General features: G+C 40.9%; 1 protein-coding gene across 1 annotated transcript; it reads right to left on the bottom strand.

The window, feature by feature from the left end:
- Nucleotides 1–3,289: 3,289 nt before the first annotated feature.
- Nucleotides 3,290–13,701, bottom strand: RCN1 (reticulocalbin 1). Its single transcript, XM_054390745.1, has 6 exons — nucleotides 13,484–13,701; nucleotides 9,726–9,919; nucleotides 7,981–8,159; nucleotides 7,374–7,434; nucleotides 4,406–4,605; nucleotides 3,290–3,397 (listed from the first exon to the last, which is right to left on the bottom strand). Exons 1-6 carry the CDS (start codon nucleotides 13,699–13,701, stop codon nucleotides 3,290–3,292), a joined length of 960 nt encoding a protein of 319 aa, XP_054246720.1.
- Nucleotides 13,702–14,397: the final 696 nt, after the last annotated feature.

Here is a 14,397-nt window from a genome sequence, read left to right as displayed (position 1 = left end):
GAGTTACCATACAGAACCTGCAGTTGGAAATATATAAACATGTTCCCCAACAGAATTTCACTGAGTCACAATTCATTAAGAAAATCGGCAATAACTGACAAGATAGGCACAAAATGGATTTTCATGTTGCTGGGATGAAGTATGGCTCCCAGCAATTAATGGTTTTAGTCATATTAAGCAGATAAATAATGCTATCTGACATTACAGTATTTCACATTACACTAAAATTTTGTAACATTTGCTCATAATACGACTTGAAATATGTTACCTAGGAAAAAAAAATGTTATCTCTGGAACAGTCAAACCCCATTAGAAACCTTAGGCTTGAAAAATCACAATGTTAACAGTTATGTCCCCTAGCAAAGGTTTGCGTTCCTTAAATAGTGTTAAATTTAAACCCAGAAGCTCTAGTCTCTTTTGGAGCTACTCTTCCTTAGTGCATTGAGCTTGAAAGGAAAATTTAGTGCATGAAATGTACTGTGCATTACTGCACATGGGCAAGGGAAACACTATGAAGTGCTACAGAAAGAAGAGGGCAGCCGTTAGAATGAAATAACATCAGTGATACTTATGTTCTTTAAAAAATATTTATATATTCTGCTTTATAAAAAATGCTCCCAACCTTTATATGACCCCATTGCTCCCTATTGATAAATAACTTGACTATTTTAAACCTCATTCTAAGTGGCATGTCTGCCTTTTTCACAGCTGGATGGACATAGTCTACCTGAGATTTTACTGTAAAATACTTTGGATCTGAATTTCCTGTTCCTGTTTTCATGAGCAGCTCCTCTGATTTCAGCATTCTTACTTATGTAAGTATGGTTTTATACTGGAAAATGCCCAATATGTTCTAAGCATTAATAGGAATCGAGAACAAACACAAGAATATGATTTTTCTCCCATGTGATGCTAATCCTACCCCAAACTCATTGAGTAACGTGGAAGAAAATGTGATTGCTTGCCAAAGCTGAGATGCTGTTTTTTGTTGGGACAGTACACATGCAGTGGATTTAGAAGTGTCATGTTTAGCTGAAGGCAACAATGTTTAGTGTCTCAGCACCCAACTCCCACTGAATTTCAACAAGAGTTAGCAAACAACCTTCCCTTGGGCTTCAGTGAAAATCCTTGGCTTAGTATCTAGTCTGAGCTGCACTTTCACTTGCAGGAAACAAGCTTTTTTTTCTCAGATCTTTCAAGGCATTGTTTCCTTAAACAGCATTGAGTGCAGAGAGAGTACTGCAGTTCTACTACCAAAATGTTAAAATGTTAAATTTGATAGGACTACTAAAAAAAAAAAGTTCTCAAGATTGTTAGGGTTACAGAATGCAGTAAACCTTTCCAAGTCAAGGTCACAAACGAAACAGCTACTCTTTCACATGTGCCAAGATACAATTTTATTGCTTCTCAGATAACACTGCATTTAGGCATTTATTTAATTTGAGGGTACTGGAAAAGCAGAAACAGTTCACTTATGTCTTATGACATTTGTCCTACTGCATGTTAGAGGTAGGGACTTTTCAGAGACATTGTTGGCAATGTCCTAAGTGCGCACCAAATGCTTAATAATTGTGCTAGCACGAATGTAATCTCTGCCAGACACTGGTATCTAGATTTAATTATCTTCAATTGGAAGATGTTAAAGTATTTCACCACAGTTCTTATTACCCTTGTAAAAATGACACCCTTCATGGAAGTCACAGTATTGCATTGTTTCATGTTTTTCACAAATTTGTTAACTTTCTGAAGCATATCACAACCTGAGAGTCTCCAAGCTATACACCAAACCTTCAAGGAACCAAACAAACCCTGGGGTGGAGCTCTGCTCTCCTAGTATTGGTGTTCAGAACAAATTCTGTTGACAGCAGCTATGTATTATTCAGCTTATTTCTAGCTTGTTTATTGCTTTGTTGTTGTTTTTTTTTTTTTAGTAAGGTAAAGAGAAATAGCTGATACCGTATGTCCAGGTAGTTTGTAGATGACCACACAGTGCTGCAGGAGCTGCCAACGACCCTGTGCTTTGGGAACTACTGGCTTTAAAGGCTTGGTTCATATGTTCAAACACCATCTCTTTATGCTAGCCCATGTTAGTGTTATTGCACCTTCATAGTATCAAAAAGAAGTATTGGTTTTGTTGTGCTTATTTTAAAACCAGTAAAAAGAACCAAACCTAGATAAGTTGGGTATATAAAAATATACAAGCAATAGCTCACATTATACAGTAAAAAAAGAAAGCACCTGTGTGGAAAGCTTACCCTTTTCTTTGGAAGGAAAGCCACCTTCATTTAGTTGCTTCAGTAACACACAGTTATACGTATATACATACAAAACCAGAGCTTTAGCCACATAAATCTGTCCTCTTATGTAGCAGAGAAGACAGAAGGCCCAGAGGGGTGATATGTCTCGTTCTTTCTCCATCACAGAACTGCTGCCATTCACACTGTGTGAACAAGACTATGGCTTGGGTAAAGTGCGAAAAGCGTGAGACAAATTATGCTCCATGTGGCATAATTCCTCCCAGGAAAGAGCATAACCAACAGCCCACAAACAATTGTATGAGATTCTGTTGTCAGAAGGAGCAGCTGTCACTATGAACTCTACAACTCTGAGGAATGCCGGCACAGGGTGCTGGGCCACGCGTGCTGTCTCTGCACTGGGATGCGGGTCAGAGAGGAGGGCCAGTTGTGCATGTTGCACTTGTAAAGCCACAAGCCAGAGGGTGGCTGGGTACCTTCTGCAGCACCTCTGGCCCATACCAGCAGAAAAAAAAAAAAAGGTGTGGAGGAAAAGTCTGTGGATCTTGTTATGTCAAACCTTTTTTTCTGGAAGTAGGGTCAAAGTACAACTCTAAATTCTTAGTTCTATTAAAAAAGATGACTAAATAACTTAGTCTCTTTTAAAGGTTAGGTTTATTTCTAATCCTAGCTGCATTTCACTATGTTAAAAGTGGGCGTTTAAGGAAAACATTTCACTATTAAAGATCCCTGTAATTATGTTTCCAGAAGGGCCTTTGCCAGGTCAGGCTCTAACCTATTAAAAAAGTCACCTTTTTACTTTTCCCAAAATAAAACTGTAGTAGTTAAGATAGTGTATTTAACTATGTGAAAAGTGTAAAAATCTATCTCTATGTGGTTTCTGAGGTAAGAAACTGGCATATTAAAAATATATTAATACAAGTCAGTCATTTGTGAGTGTGTCCCTTGCCCACCTTCCCCAAAAAGAGAGGGTGGACACGGTGATTTCAATAAAACAGAGAAAAGGTCTGTGGCATAGTGGCTGGTGTACTGTATCATAGTTCATCATGGTTTCTTGTGAGGTCCTCCCCATAATTAGTAGCTTGACTTCCAACGAACATATTCCAGTTGTCCAGAACCTCCTCTTTTGTTAGTTTTTGATCCTGGTGAGAGGAAAATAAAAATAATCTCTGTAAGAACATTTTAAATGCTAAGTAAAAGACACATCAGCATAGACTTACAAGAGCCCTGGGAAACAGTTCTTTGAGGCAGCAGACTGCGGGTTCATGGATCATTGTAGCTGTCATGGTGAGTGAAATCTGGACCTCAGTGGAAGACAGAATTCCCACTGGCTTCATCTGGGTCAAACTGCTAATTGAAAGTTCTTTGTAATTAATTTGCTGCCAAACAGGGTATGGGTTCTCTGGTAAGCAGTTTTGCTCTGTGGTTTGGTTTTGCCTTCTTGGCAATAAAAAAGAAAATCCTCTGCTGTACTTTGTTGAAGATGGTTCTTACGTTAGCAATTCACAAGCTGTCTGTGCAAATTGTTCTGGCTTTTCAGGTTCCAGCTTCAATCACATTAAAATTCTGAGGATCACCATCTGGGATCTACTGAACCATTAATCTCCCAGGTTAGATGAACTGGATGTACTGAGCCAGTCTTTAAGTCAAAGAAGTGTGTGTGATGCCCTGGAGGTATTCAAGGCCAGGTTGGATGAGGCCTTGAGTGACCTGTGGTCTAGTGGAAGATGTCCCTGCCCATGGCAGAGGGGTTGAAACTACATGATCTTTAAGGTCCCTTCCAACCTAAATCATTCTATGGATCTACAGAAATGTGGGGGGTTTTGGCTAGCCCCTATATAAATTATCTTTTATTTCTCTCTTGCAGTTTAATTAGCATACAAAAGTGATAAATAATCTCTTATCTAACCTAATGAAAGCCAAGGGGACTTCTAGAGCTGATAAACTGTGTTTTACTACTTTTACTTTGTGATTCTAACCCTACCAACTGATATTAACATTGATACATTGATGCATTACCAATTCCAGTCTGCAAAACTCCATTTGAAGTGTACTAATAAGAAAAATCATTAGCAATACATTTTTGCAAGCTGATATCACTAAGAAATATCACACCACCTTATATAAATTTCTTAAGAAGCACTAAGTACCTTGTCTACATCTGATTCATAGACTAAGTGCCTGGCTTCAGCTAGTGCATGATCATAGTCTTGTGGGAGAATCCAGTGCTGAATTTCTTCTTTGTCCATCTTTCCATCCTTGTTGAGATCACGGAAATCTGCAAACTGCTCCCGCTCTGTGATTACCCAGTCAGGCTCTGGTCCACCCTCTTCATTTGCAAACATATCAGCTGGAGAGGAAAAAAAGGTCTCAAGTCATATTTAATTTGCAAAGTATGCACAAAGTAGAGCGTTCGTCAGAGGAAGACTTTTCACTCTTTGCCCAGTGTTTCTTTGCACGGAAAATGAAACGTGGACTATTAATAGCTGTGTGCATCTTCTCTCAGGCCTGTTTCTTCACTGCTGGTGATGTAACTGTGCACTGCTGGTCAGGTTAACATGAGAGGTGAAGGACATCACCCACTGAATTTCAGAATGAAAATCTTTTAAGGATCTTTAGTCAAATAGCAGTCATTAACTTCAGTGCTAGGCTCAGTTACACAGGAAGAATGGAGCTCAGCAACTTTATCCTGTTCCTGCCAGCAAAATGCCTTTGTGGATAAGACCAAGCTTCAGCCAACAGAGAATGGGTAAGGAAAAAAATAAGGTACAGGGAACATTTAGGAAAACAAAAATCTCTGAACAGAACTTGAATGCTTTTGTCCTGCTTTTGGAGAGGTCTGCATAAGAGACTCATCTTGGTAGATGAGTCCTTTTTTAACCATGCAGTGCTGCTAAACAATGCAGTTCTACAAAGAACGCTCTGGAGAAGTCCTGAATCAGTGGTGCATTCTGTGTGAGCCACCACAGGCTGTGCACTTGTCATGGATTGGTTCCTTGGGATGGAGTACCATTTGTGATGTAGGATGCATAGATCACATACATGAGTGGCTCTGTACATCAGTCCTGTCTTATATTTAAGAAGATACCACAGTGGCAGCAGCTATATGTATAAATAGAGTTGGGAGAGTAGCAGTGATTATTAAAAGCAAGTGACACATAACCATTCCAAATGATGAGTAGTGAGCCCACTTTAGTCTTCTGGTTACTGTGGCAAATCAATTGTTTCCTGTTTATAAAGCCTGCCTATGCCTTAGGCTTTCCACTTTCTATTTGTAATTAAGACTTGCTTTCTGATACTACTTCTGTGCCTTTTGAGTTTGGTTTTCAAGATGTGCTAAGGAAATGTGCACCCCAGATGGAAGGTCTCAGGGCCACAGGCTGGCTAGTATCTATAGGACATAAACATTCTGCAGTGTGAGCATGTACACCAGGCTGAAGTTCTTTACTGGTAAAGCTTTCCAGTGACCCTGAAATACTCTGTTACCTGCTTGTGCACAGGAAGAATTTAATTCTTTTGCTTAACTTAACTAGGAAGACTTTTGTCTTGCTGCCTTTGTAAAATCTAAACCAAACTTTGTAAAAGACAAAATAGGATGATGGAGGACGAGGGACAAATTTTTCTATTTGAAGGAAATATTCAGCAGATTTCCCCATCAAATACCTCAACCAGAGATTGAAATGTTTTGATTTTTGTTGTTCCTTACAAATTAACAAAGAATAGATTTGGTTTTGTTTGTTTTTTTCTTTCACCAAAAGGTATTACATCTGAAAGAGGAAGTAGGAATAATGTAAGCAGAGTTTTCCTGAACTGATGAAGAAAACTTCAGACAACACATTCACTTTCTTTTTCCATTTTTTAAAGTGCAAATTATATTGTTTATTTGAAGCAACTGACATGTCCCATCAATTTGATTTTTATCATCCTTGCCAATGTGGGGTGATCGTGACTAGAACATTCTATGTTCCTATCTATAGAAGACAAGAAAAAACCAGCATTCACATGGTAACAAATGTTGACAATTACCTTATAATTATATGTAGGTAATGTCAGTGAATGAACTGAAATTACTGTGGAAATTATGCTGCTCTGTTATTTCAGTCATAAATGAATAGCATTCACATTCTGAGGCTAAATATAATTTACAAGGAATAGAACCTCCCTGCCATTAATTAACGTGTGTATATTGTTCCTATTATATGTGAAGTGATCTTTATAGCACCACTAGAAACAGAAAGATTCATCTCAGTTTGCACTAATGCTTTTCTGGTGCTACTTTTTTGATTTAAAACCCATCAAAGTGAGTGCAGTGGGAGAAGTTAGCTTTTGGTATCAGCATATTGATTCTGAAGGCTAAAACATATTATGTACTGTTGATCTCCTGTCCTGCTTCTGTTTTGTTTTCATAGGCCTAAGTGCAAGACAGCAGCCAACTTACCTAGTGTGACTGCAGCTTGTGCAGATTAACTGTGACTGATCTGCTTTGATGTTTCCCATTTTTGTTCTTTCTGCCACTGAATTAAAGCACAACTAACTTCTGTGCACATCACAACTTCTTTGAGAATCTTAAATCTTAGTGCTGCTTTTGCACGGTTCATTTCTGAGAATGGACTGTGTAAAATCAGCATCTTCTATTCCTAGAAGAAAAATAATGGCATCACCATCAGAGAAGTAGGGGGTTTTTACTTAAAGTCAGAAAATAACTAGTAGAAAAAATGTGAATTTTCTTTTTTGCAGTGTGTGCTTCCCAGCTATTTTACACGGTAAACCACTAGTCAAATTTGGGAAGAGACTTAATTCACTTTCTGATCCTCTTGCATTTCTAAACAATGCCTTCAAAAAGCTCTTAATGTGGTAAAGTATACTAAGGATATTCCTGTCATGAAAAATGTTATTACCCACCCTCTTAGCCAAATTATATGAGAGTAAGAGGAGAATCTGATGCTGTAAAGTGTAAGGATACTTTTGCTGGTGCATGAAAAGAAATTAAACTCTCTGGGTTAGATGTTTGGACTGCAGCATACAAGTGTTCATCTTTGGGTCAAATTTTGCTGCAAATTTGAGAGAAGATAGACAAGTGGACTGGAGATTATGTAAGAAACACATCCCAACACTTACCAATGTACTCATCTTGATCCACGAAACCATCCTCATTTTTGTCTATATCTTCTAAGGTTTCCTGAAAAATAGTTTTGCATTGAAATGGTTGAGAGAGAACTGAGCATTCTAGGTACTCATCTCTTGATCACTTAACATTTTGAGACTTTGGCCTGCCCCTTGCATGCAGGCAAACATGCCCTCACTGACTCCAGTGTGATTGCTGTTTATATAATTAATACACAAATACCATTTCATGTTGCAAAATGAACATGCAATGATGCACAAATGAACACATCAGGCTTAAGTTTTAAGTCTGAGCAGATACAAGCTTGCATTAAACGCTTTGCTGCCACATGTCAGTATACTTTTCCTTTTATTTTGGTGTAGCTCCATGCCCTTGTTTCTTGATTCCATTTAGGAGCTAAATGCATTTAACAAGTCTTTCTTATACTGAAAGCTGTAAATCAAGTGAATTTCCTGAAAGACATCCTTTGCTGTTCCCCAATTAGCTATTACACGTGTGTTTCTCTCTAAGAAACTCTGCATGGAAAGGCTAAAGAAGCACTTCAAAGCTCATCAGAAGAAAGAGAAGTAAAAATAATGGCATTGTTTCTGCTCTGCTTACTAAGACAACGATGTTTTTCATATGCTCAAACTCCTCTGGGTGAAGGAAAGCAGTGAATTCTTCACGGGTAGCAGCTAAATCTCCATCCAGATCTGCAGTTTTGAATCGTCTTTCATCTCTAGGCAGCATTTTCTTAAAACTGTGCTGATCAGTTGCATCTTGGAATTCTTCTGGATTTTCTGCAAGTTAATCAAGGCAATCTCAGAAGTATGCTCCCCTTTAAAGACATTACCACAACAAAGCATCCCAGTTTGCTGTTAGACTCTAGAAATAGAAAGGCTTATTGCTAGGACAGCAGATGTGTTAAAATGGAATTTCTTTGTTGTTAAGCTTTAAATTCAGAGGCTGAGTATTTGGTATGATTTTTCAAGGTGACTTATTAAATATCTGACTAAGCTCTCTGTTGCAATCCAGGGTGAGGGATTCTTCAGTGTTGTAACCTTCACAGAATTTTTTTTTTTAATCTGATTTTACAACTATTGCTTAGGCAGTATTTGGAGTAGATTTGACTCACACAAGTTTTATTCTTCTTGGGAATCAGCATGATCTGCAGAACTTCTCAGTTTCAAAAAAGCAAGCAAAACAAAGAAAAGTGGTTTCAGAAGATGGTAGACTGACTGAAATTATCTGACTGCTACGCCTCTGCTACAGGCAACCTAACAATTATTTTCAGATTAAAACAGTTAGATTTTTCAGTGTGTTCAGTGGCATAAAACAAATGGTATTTGATATAATTTTTAAAATAGGATCACTAAATTGACTTTGAACATGAAAAATACTCATAACAATTTTGAAATTCACATGTTGGGAGAAAAGCACAGTTGAAAAAGGTTAGGCCAGGAACCACAGATGGGAATTTTAAGTGTGCATTAACACAAGACCACAATGTTCTCTAAGCCTTAGGAATTACAAAGAGCAAAGACAAAAGGCTCCCAGAGATTCTGCTGCAGGGACTGTGTCATGTATTTCCTTCTACAAATGTAGTAAACTCCACTTTAGTCTCAGATAGAATTTGAAATTATTACTGCTACTGGAAGCCTGCTCCAGAAACTGCCTCTCTACGGTAGGTAGATATTGTCTTCTCATTTTCAGCAAGTTTAAATGGTCAATTAATATTGATTTGTTGTTCTGTCAGCATTGCCCTTTAGCTTAAGTGATCTCTTATCTCCTTTTGCCTTAATTAACTTATAAAAAGCAAAGGGAATGTATGGGGCAGGGGGGAGGAAGATTCAGGTATATTTTTCAATATGTGTTCCTATTGCCTGATTTGTTAAGGACTTTCATTTGCAGTTGATCACAGTCTGAAGCATGTTATTCTGCAAGACCTCTTTTAATCAGTAACTTTGCTGTAGCTTAAGTTCAGCCTAAATTTTTAGCACCTAGACTCTTAAGATTTTAGAGCCTGAACAAACAAATACACCATTATTTATGCAATATGTTATTAATTACAGTATCATTTTTAATGTTTAAAACAGAATATATTTCTAACTGGCAAAGACTTGAATTTGTCTTTGTCAGTATGCTTAATAATCCCTCTACAAAACCTTCTGTGTGCTGGAGACCCATGTGGAAAAGTCTGCAGTAAGCAACTAAGAAGTGCTTTTGACCTCTGCACATCTATAAAATTTAATGTGATTTTCCTGAGTCCTAAATGTGACACCAAACTCCTGTTGACTGCAAGGCATGAAATCATGCTTTATAATCTCAGTAAGATCTGAGCATATGATCTAAAAGTGTTATCTTACCTAGATAATAACCGTATGTGGCTTGTTTGTATTCTTCCCAGGCAATTTTATTGTCCTTGTTTAGATCATAGTCCTTCCAAACTTTAGCCACATTTTCATAAATGTAGCGCTTCTGTACCCGTTTAATCCAGGTTTTTAGTTCCTCTGTTGTGAGATAGCCATCTTTGTCATCATCTATTCTATCCACAATCTTCCTGTAAAAAGAGACCAGCAATCCTTAAGATCTGACACAGAAACAAACTGCATGTGCTTTTAGTAATCTTTATCTGGCCGTGATTTTCCACAAAAATGGAGTGCTATCCTACTGGCTAAGGCTTTTCTGCATTTGGGGGATTATTTTAAGGGATATGTCTCTATTCACTATTGCTTTGAATAACTGAAATGGAGCTCACGTGACCAACATTAGTGAACAAAGTACCTCAGGTACTATCTGTATTTCATAGGTTGTATCTACTAACTTAGGGAGACCTCCTCCTCACTTTTGTATGCAGTGGTCACACTGTGTTCAGTGTAGGAGGCACTAACTTCACCTTGAGAGAAAACCTGCACTGGGATTTGCTGGAGGCAACCAGAGCAAGAATCTAGGATACATGGTCACTTCCCATGAGTGAGTGTGTAATACTGGGCACATATACTTCTGTCTCTCCACTTGTTTCTTCTCTTTCCCAACGAAGAGCTATACTGCTTGTGTTGTCAGGAATGCCTGTTACTTGCTAAAACAACAGCTAGTCTGCAGGAGGTCTCCATCACTGGCAGCTGGGATATATGCCACTGCCCTCTGTAAAGCTGCTAGCTTAAAGTCCTGTTGAAATCAGGAGTGAAATATATTGGTGTACTCCCAGGGAAACTTTCATCATTGAAGAGTTCTGCATATAGCTGCAGATAAAACTGACCTGAAAACTATGTTTGTTTTCGTTTTTTTAAAAAAAAAGGAGGCCATGCTTTCCTCTACCACTTAAGTTCCCTGCAATAAATGTCTCAAGGGACACCTGTAATTGCTAAATGCTACCAGTCTGGGTTTGAGTTTATAAAACTGTCTTCTTTCCCAGCTACAGTGGTAGATCTGATAGTAAAACCTTCTTTTTAAAGTAAGAATGCAGCTTCAACCCCACAACTTGTGATAGTGTTATTATATTCTAGGCACTGGCCTGTGGGAAACTGTGGACCCTGCTCTTGGAATTGGGTCAGACAGCATCAAACCTCTTCTGTGTCTGTGCACTGGGTTTAGGCTCATCATCAGTTTTAGCCCTTGTACTACTACCTGTCATGTGGTACAGCTGCGAACTGTAGTTTGACCTCTCAATGGCCAACTCCCTATCATCTGAATGACCAGTCCTCATGGGGCTCAATCATGTTGCGTATAGACTAGTTGCATGTCTCTTGTCAGAAGGGGTAAAAGCTGGAGTTAACTTGTCTAAACCCTGATTTGAGATTCAACAGGTGAGTTCCCCAAACCTCCAGGCAGCCAAAGAATACACAGAAAAGCTCTTTCCAATTCAACATTCTGATTCTCCAGAGAGAAACTGGCCCTGGTCAATTGGAACTTCTCAACTAGTAAAGCAATGTCTTTTCCCAGTCAGGTAACAGCTTCTGTTCAATTTCCAGCAATGTTGTGTGAGTCTGAGAGTATTGAACTGAATTTATAAATAAGTTATTTCTGAACTATGGGAGAGAAAAGGGAAATGCTGGATATGCTTTCTGAAGTAGTAAAGTATAAAATGAATGGAAAGCCTTTTCTCTATTATATGAATTTCATGGGGAATTGACTGCCAACAGTCCCTTTCATTGCATGATGGACTGTGTTTGTCAATAAATTAGCCCTACAATGAACCTAATTGGTTTAGCTGGTATTTGTTTCTATTGTTAAATGTATTAAAATAAATAATAATGCTAGCAGAATTTTGATATTTTTACCACCACAGAAGTCAGGACTATTTGCTAGAAAATGTTTCATGCCTCCTTCTTTTCACCTCTTCTTGTAGGTCCATTGCACCTGTGCACTATTTCACTCTGCTTCCCAGCTCCAGATGGGCACAAAGAAATAGTCTTGCCTACAAGCTCCCAAAGGTATGGGTAAGAAGTTATCACAAGGACTGTGAGTCTCACTTTTCATAGTTGTAATACCTGTAAAATGGCTCAGGTTAGTTCCAAGTTTTGTAGCAGAGCTCATGTACATTGATCAGTCTGAAAGCCTTAGTGCCTTTATTTTAAATCATTAAATCTCAAGTACAGCCAAAATCTAGGGAGCTTGTCAACAGACACAAAAAGCCAGCTCATATGCACGACTGGACATGTGCAAGTGTGTAATACCTAAAAGCTTACTTTCCCCTTTTAACTGGGGTGGGATTGCAGTCAGTATTCGTTTCCATGTCATAATAAGGAGCTAGAGGGCACAAGCAACAGGTATGTACAGACTACCAGAGATTTAAGCTGGGAATCTGCAAAGACCTTTGGTGATGAAACAAAGTTGAGGCAAGGAAACTGCTACAAAGTGACTGTATGAGGAACGCTTCCCACCTGGCGTGAGTACAACTACATGTTGATAAACTCTGGCCTTGGCCTGCATAAAAAACAGAAACATTTGGAAAGTCTGTAATCTCTTTTTGTGTTCTCTGAAAATGACAGGCTCACCACAAATGGCAGGAAGAAGGTTCAGAGCACTGTAGCCCCACTGCCCTCCTCATTAGCCCACCTTCCATTCCCTTAATAAGAGTTCTTGGATGCTGCACCAGCATTGTCACGCTTCTGCAAAGCCCAGGTGAGTTGTGGTACTGTGCATGGGTGGGCAATGTGTGATTCTTCCGTTGTCCAGTGATTCCTTCTCAAGCAGAATCTGTGTTAACGGCAGGCACACTCTCAATTCAGAATACGATTATGGGCTGGTATGTGCCATGTCAAACCACAACTATACTGTGCAGCTGCTCCTCCACAGAGGCTGCAGGTAGTTAAGCATACAGGGCTTTTTCTGTATACTAGATAGTTCCTTTCTCTTTGCTGGAAGAACTTGAGGGTAGCTTTGCATCACTGCTGTCTGGCCCTGTAATTCCACTCCAAGAATTAGTCAATGAGATGACCAATGTGCTGTCACCCTTCCTAAGCACAGTAAGATGACTTAGAAATGCAGCAGCATGCACTTTGGTTAGAGCAGCAGACTGTACATTCCCGTTTTCTCCCAGAAAGCATTTAGCAATAGCTCTTCATTAAATCTGCCACTTTAAAGGCAGTCACTTGTGAGAGGTGGCACTGTATAAATGGGGCTGTGAAGGAATGCATTAAACGTGATTCACACTAATCTGGTCCGGGTAAGTGACCCAGAGGTAAGGAGCAGCAGCAGCAAAGCACTCCAGCAGCGAGTGAGGTCTGTCCAACACCGGGCACAGCACCACATACAGCAGTTCCCTCCACGAGGCTTATTGCTACAGGACCAGAAAAAGCAGGAGAGAAAAATGCAAAAGTGATGAATTATTGGTCGGTGGTTTGCAAATCGGTGTGTGCACGAAGTGTTAACCGCAGAGGCTGCGCTACAGGGCTACAGGACACTGCCACATGAGCAGGGACCTGCTTCCCGATCGGGGCCGGGGAGCTGGAGCGGGGCAAGCAGCATCCAGTGGCCTCCAGCTGCTCTCCCCCACTTCAGCCGAGCCCCCGCCGCCCCCTCGGACGCAGCACAAGCTGCCCCACGCCGCACCCCTGCCGGGCGGCCCTTGCAGCGCCCGCCTCCTGCCACGTTTCCGCAGGCCCTTACCAGCGCCTCTTACCCCAGACGCTGCCGGCTCTCCTCCGGGCTGAGCTGGTCGAAGCTCCGCGCCTCCTCCTTGCCCAGGAAGGCCTCATGGTCGTACTGGAAGCCCGACCGGTCCTCGTGCTGCGTGGCGCCGGGCCGCGGCCGCTCCTGCCACGCTGTCGGCTTGCCCAGACTACCCGGCAGCAGCAGCAGCGCCAGCGCCAGGCACCAGCTCGCCCTGCTGTCCCCCATGCCCCGCGAGTCCCGCCGCCACAGCGGTCGGCGGCCCTTCCTACCCTGCCCGGCACAGACCGAGGCCGATCACAGCCCCGTTTTCCGCCGCCGCCCCGCCCCGCTCCTCCCCTGGCCGGTCACGGGGGTGGGCGCGATTGGGCAGCGGCCGCCGGCAGAGCGGCCCGGCCCGGCGCCACGTCTGCAGGGCGGTGGGATCTGCCCGCCGCCGCCGCGGAGTCCGAGGCGTTGGCAAAGGCGAAACCGTTCAGGAAATCAAAACGGAAAGACTACGGTCCTCTTCCCCTCGGTTGTCATCGTGGCGTTCTGAGTTTATACCTCTTAGGAAAAGGCGTCAGCACAAAGCGGGTCTTTTCTGTTCCTCTGGGTAGTTTGTTCAGGCTATCTGATGGTTTCTGCTGTCATCCTAAATTTCTTAGGAAAGTACGAAAGTATGAAATCGTGATTCTTTTTGTTTTCAAGGTAAGTGGCAATAAGACTACAAGTAAAACAAAAAAGAAGTGACTGTCTTATTACTCCCCCCCCCAAAAAAAAAGAGTAGAAAAATAGGTTGCAGCACTCCCAATACAGGTTGTTGGGGTGGGAAGGGACCTTGAAAGATCATGCAGTCCAACTCCTGCCAGCGCAGGATCACCTAGACTAGATCATCCAGGCTGGTTTTGAATGTCTCCAGAGGAGACTTCACACTATCTCTGG

This window comes from Indicator indicator, chromosome 21 (assembly GCF_027791375.1).
Source record: "Indicator indicator isolate 239-I01 chromosome 21, UM_Iind_1.1, whole genome shotgun sequence".
Taxonomy (NCBI): Eukaryota; Metazoa; Chordata; class Aves; order Piciformes; family Indicatoridae; genus Indicator; species Indicator indicator.
The sequence above is the reverse complement of the archived record's forward strand: the minus strand, read 5'-3'. Positions and strand labels throughout refer to the sequence as shown.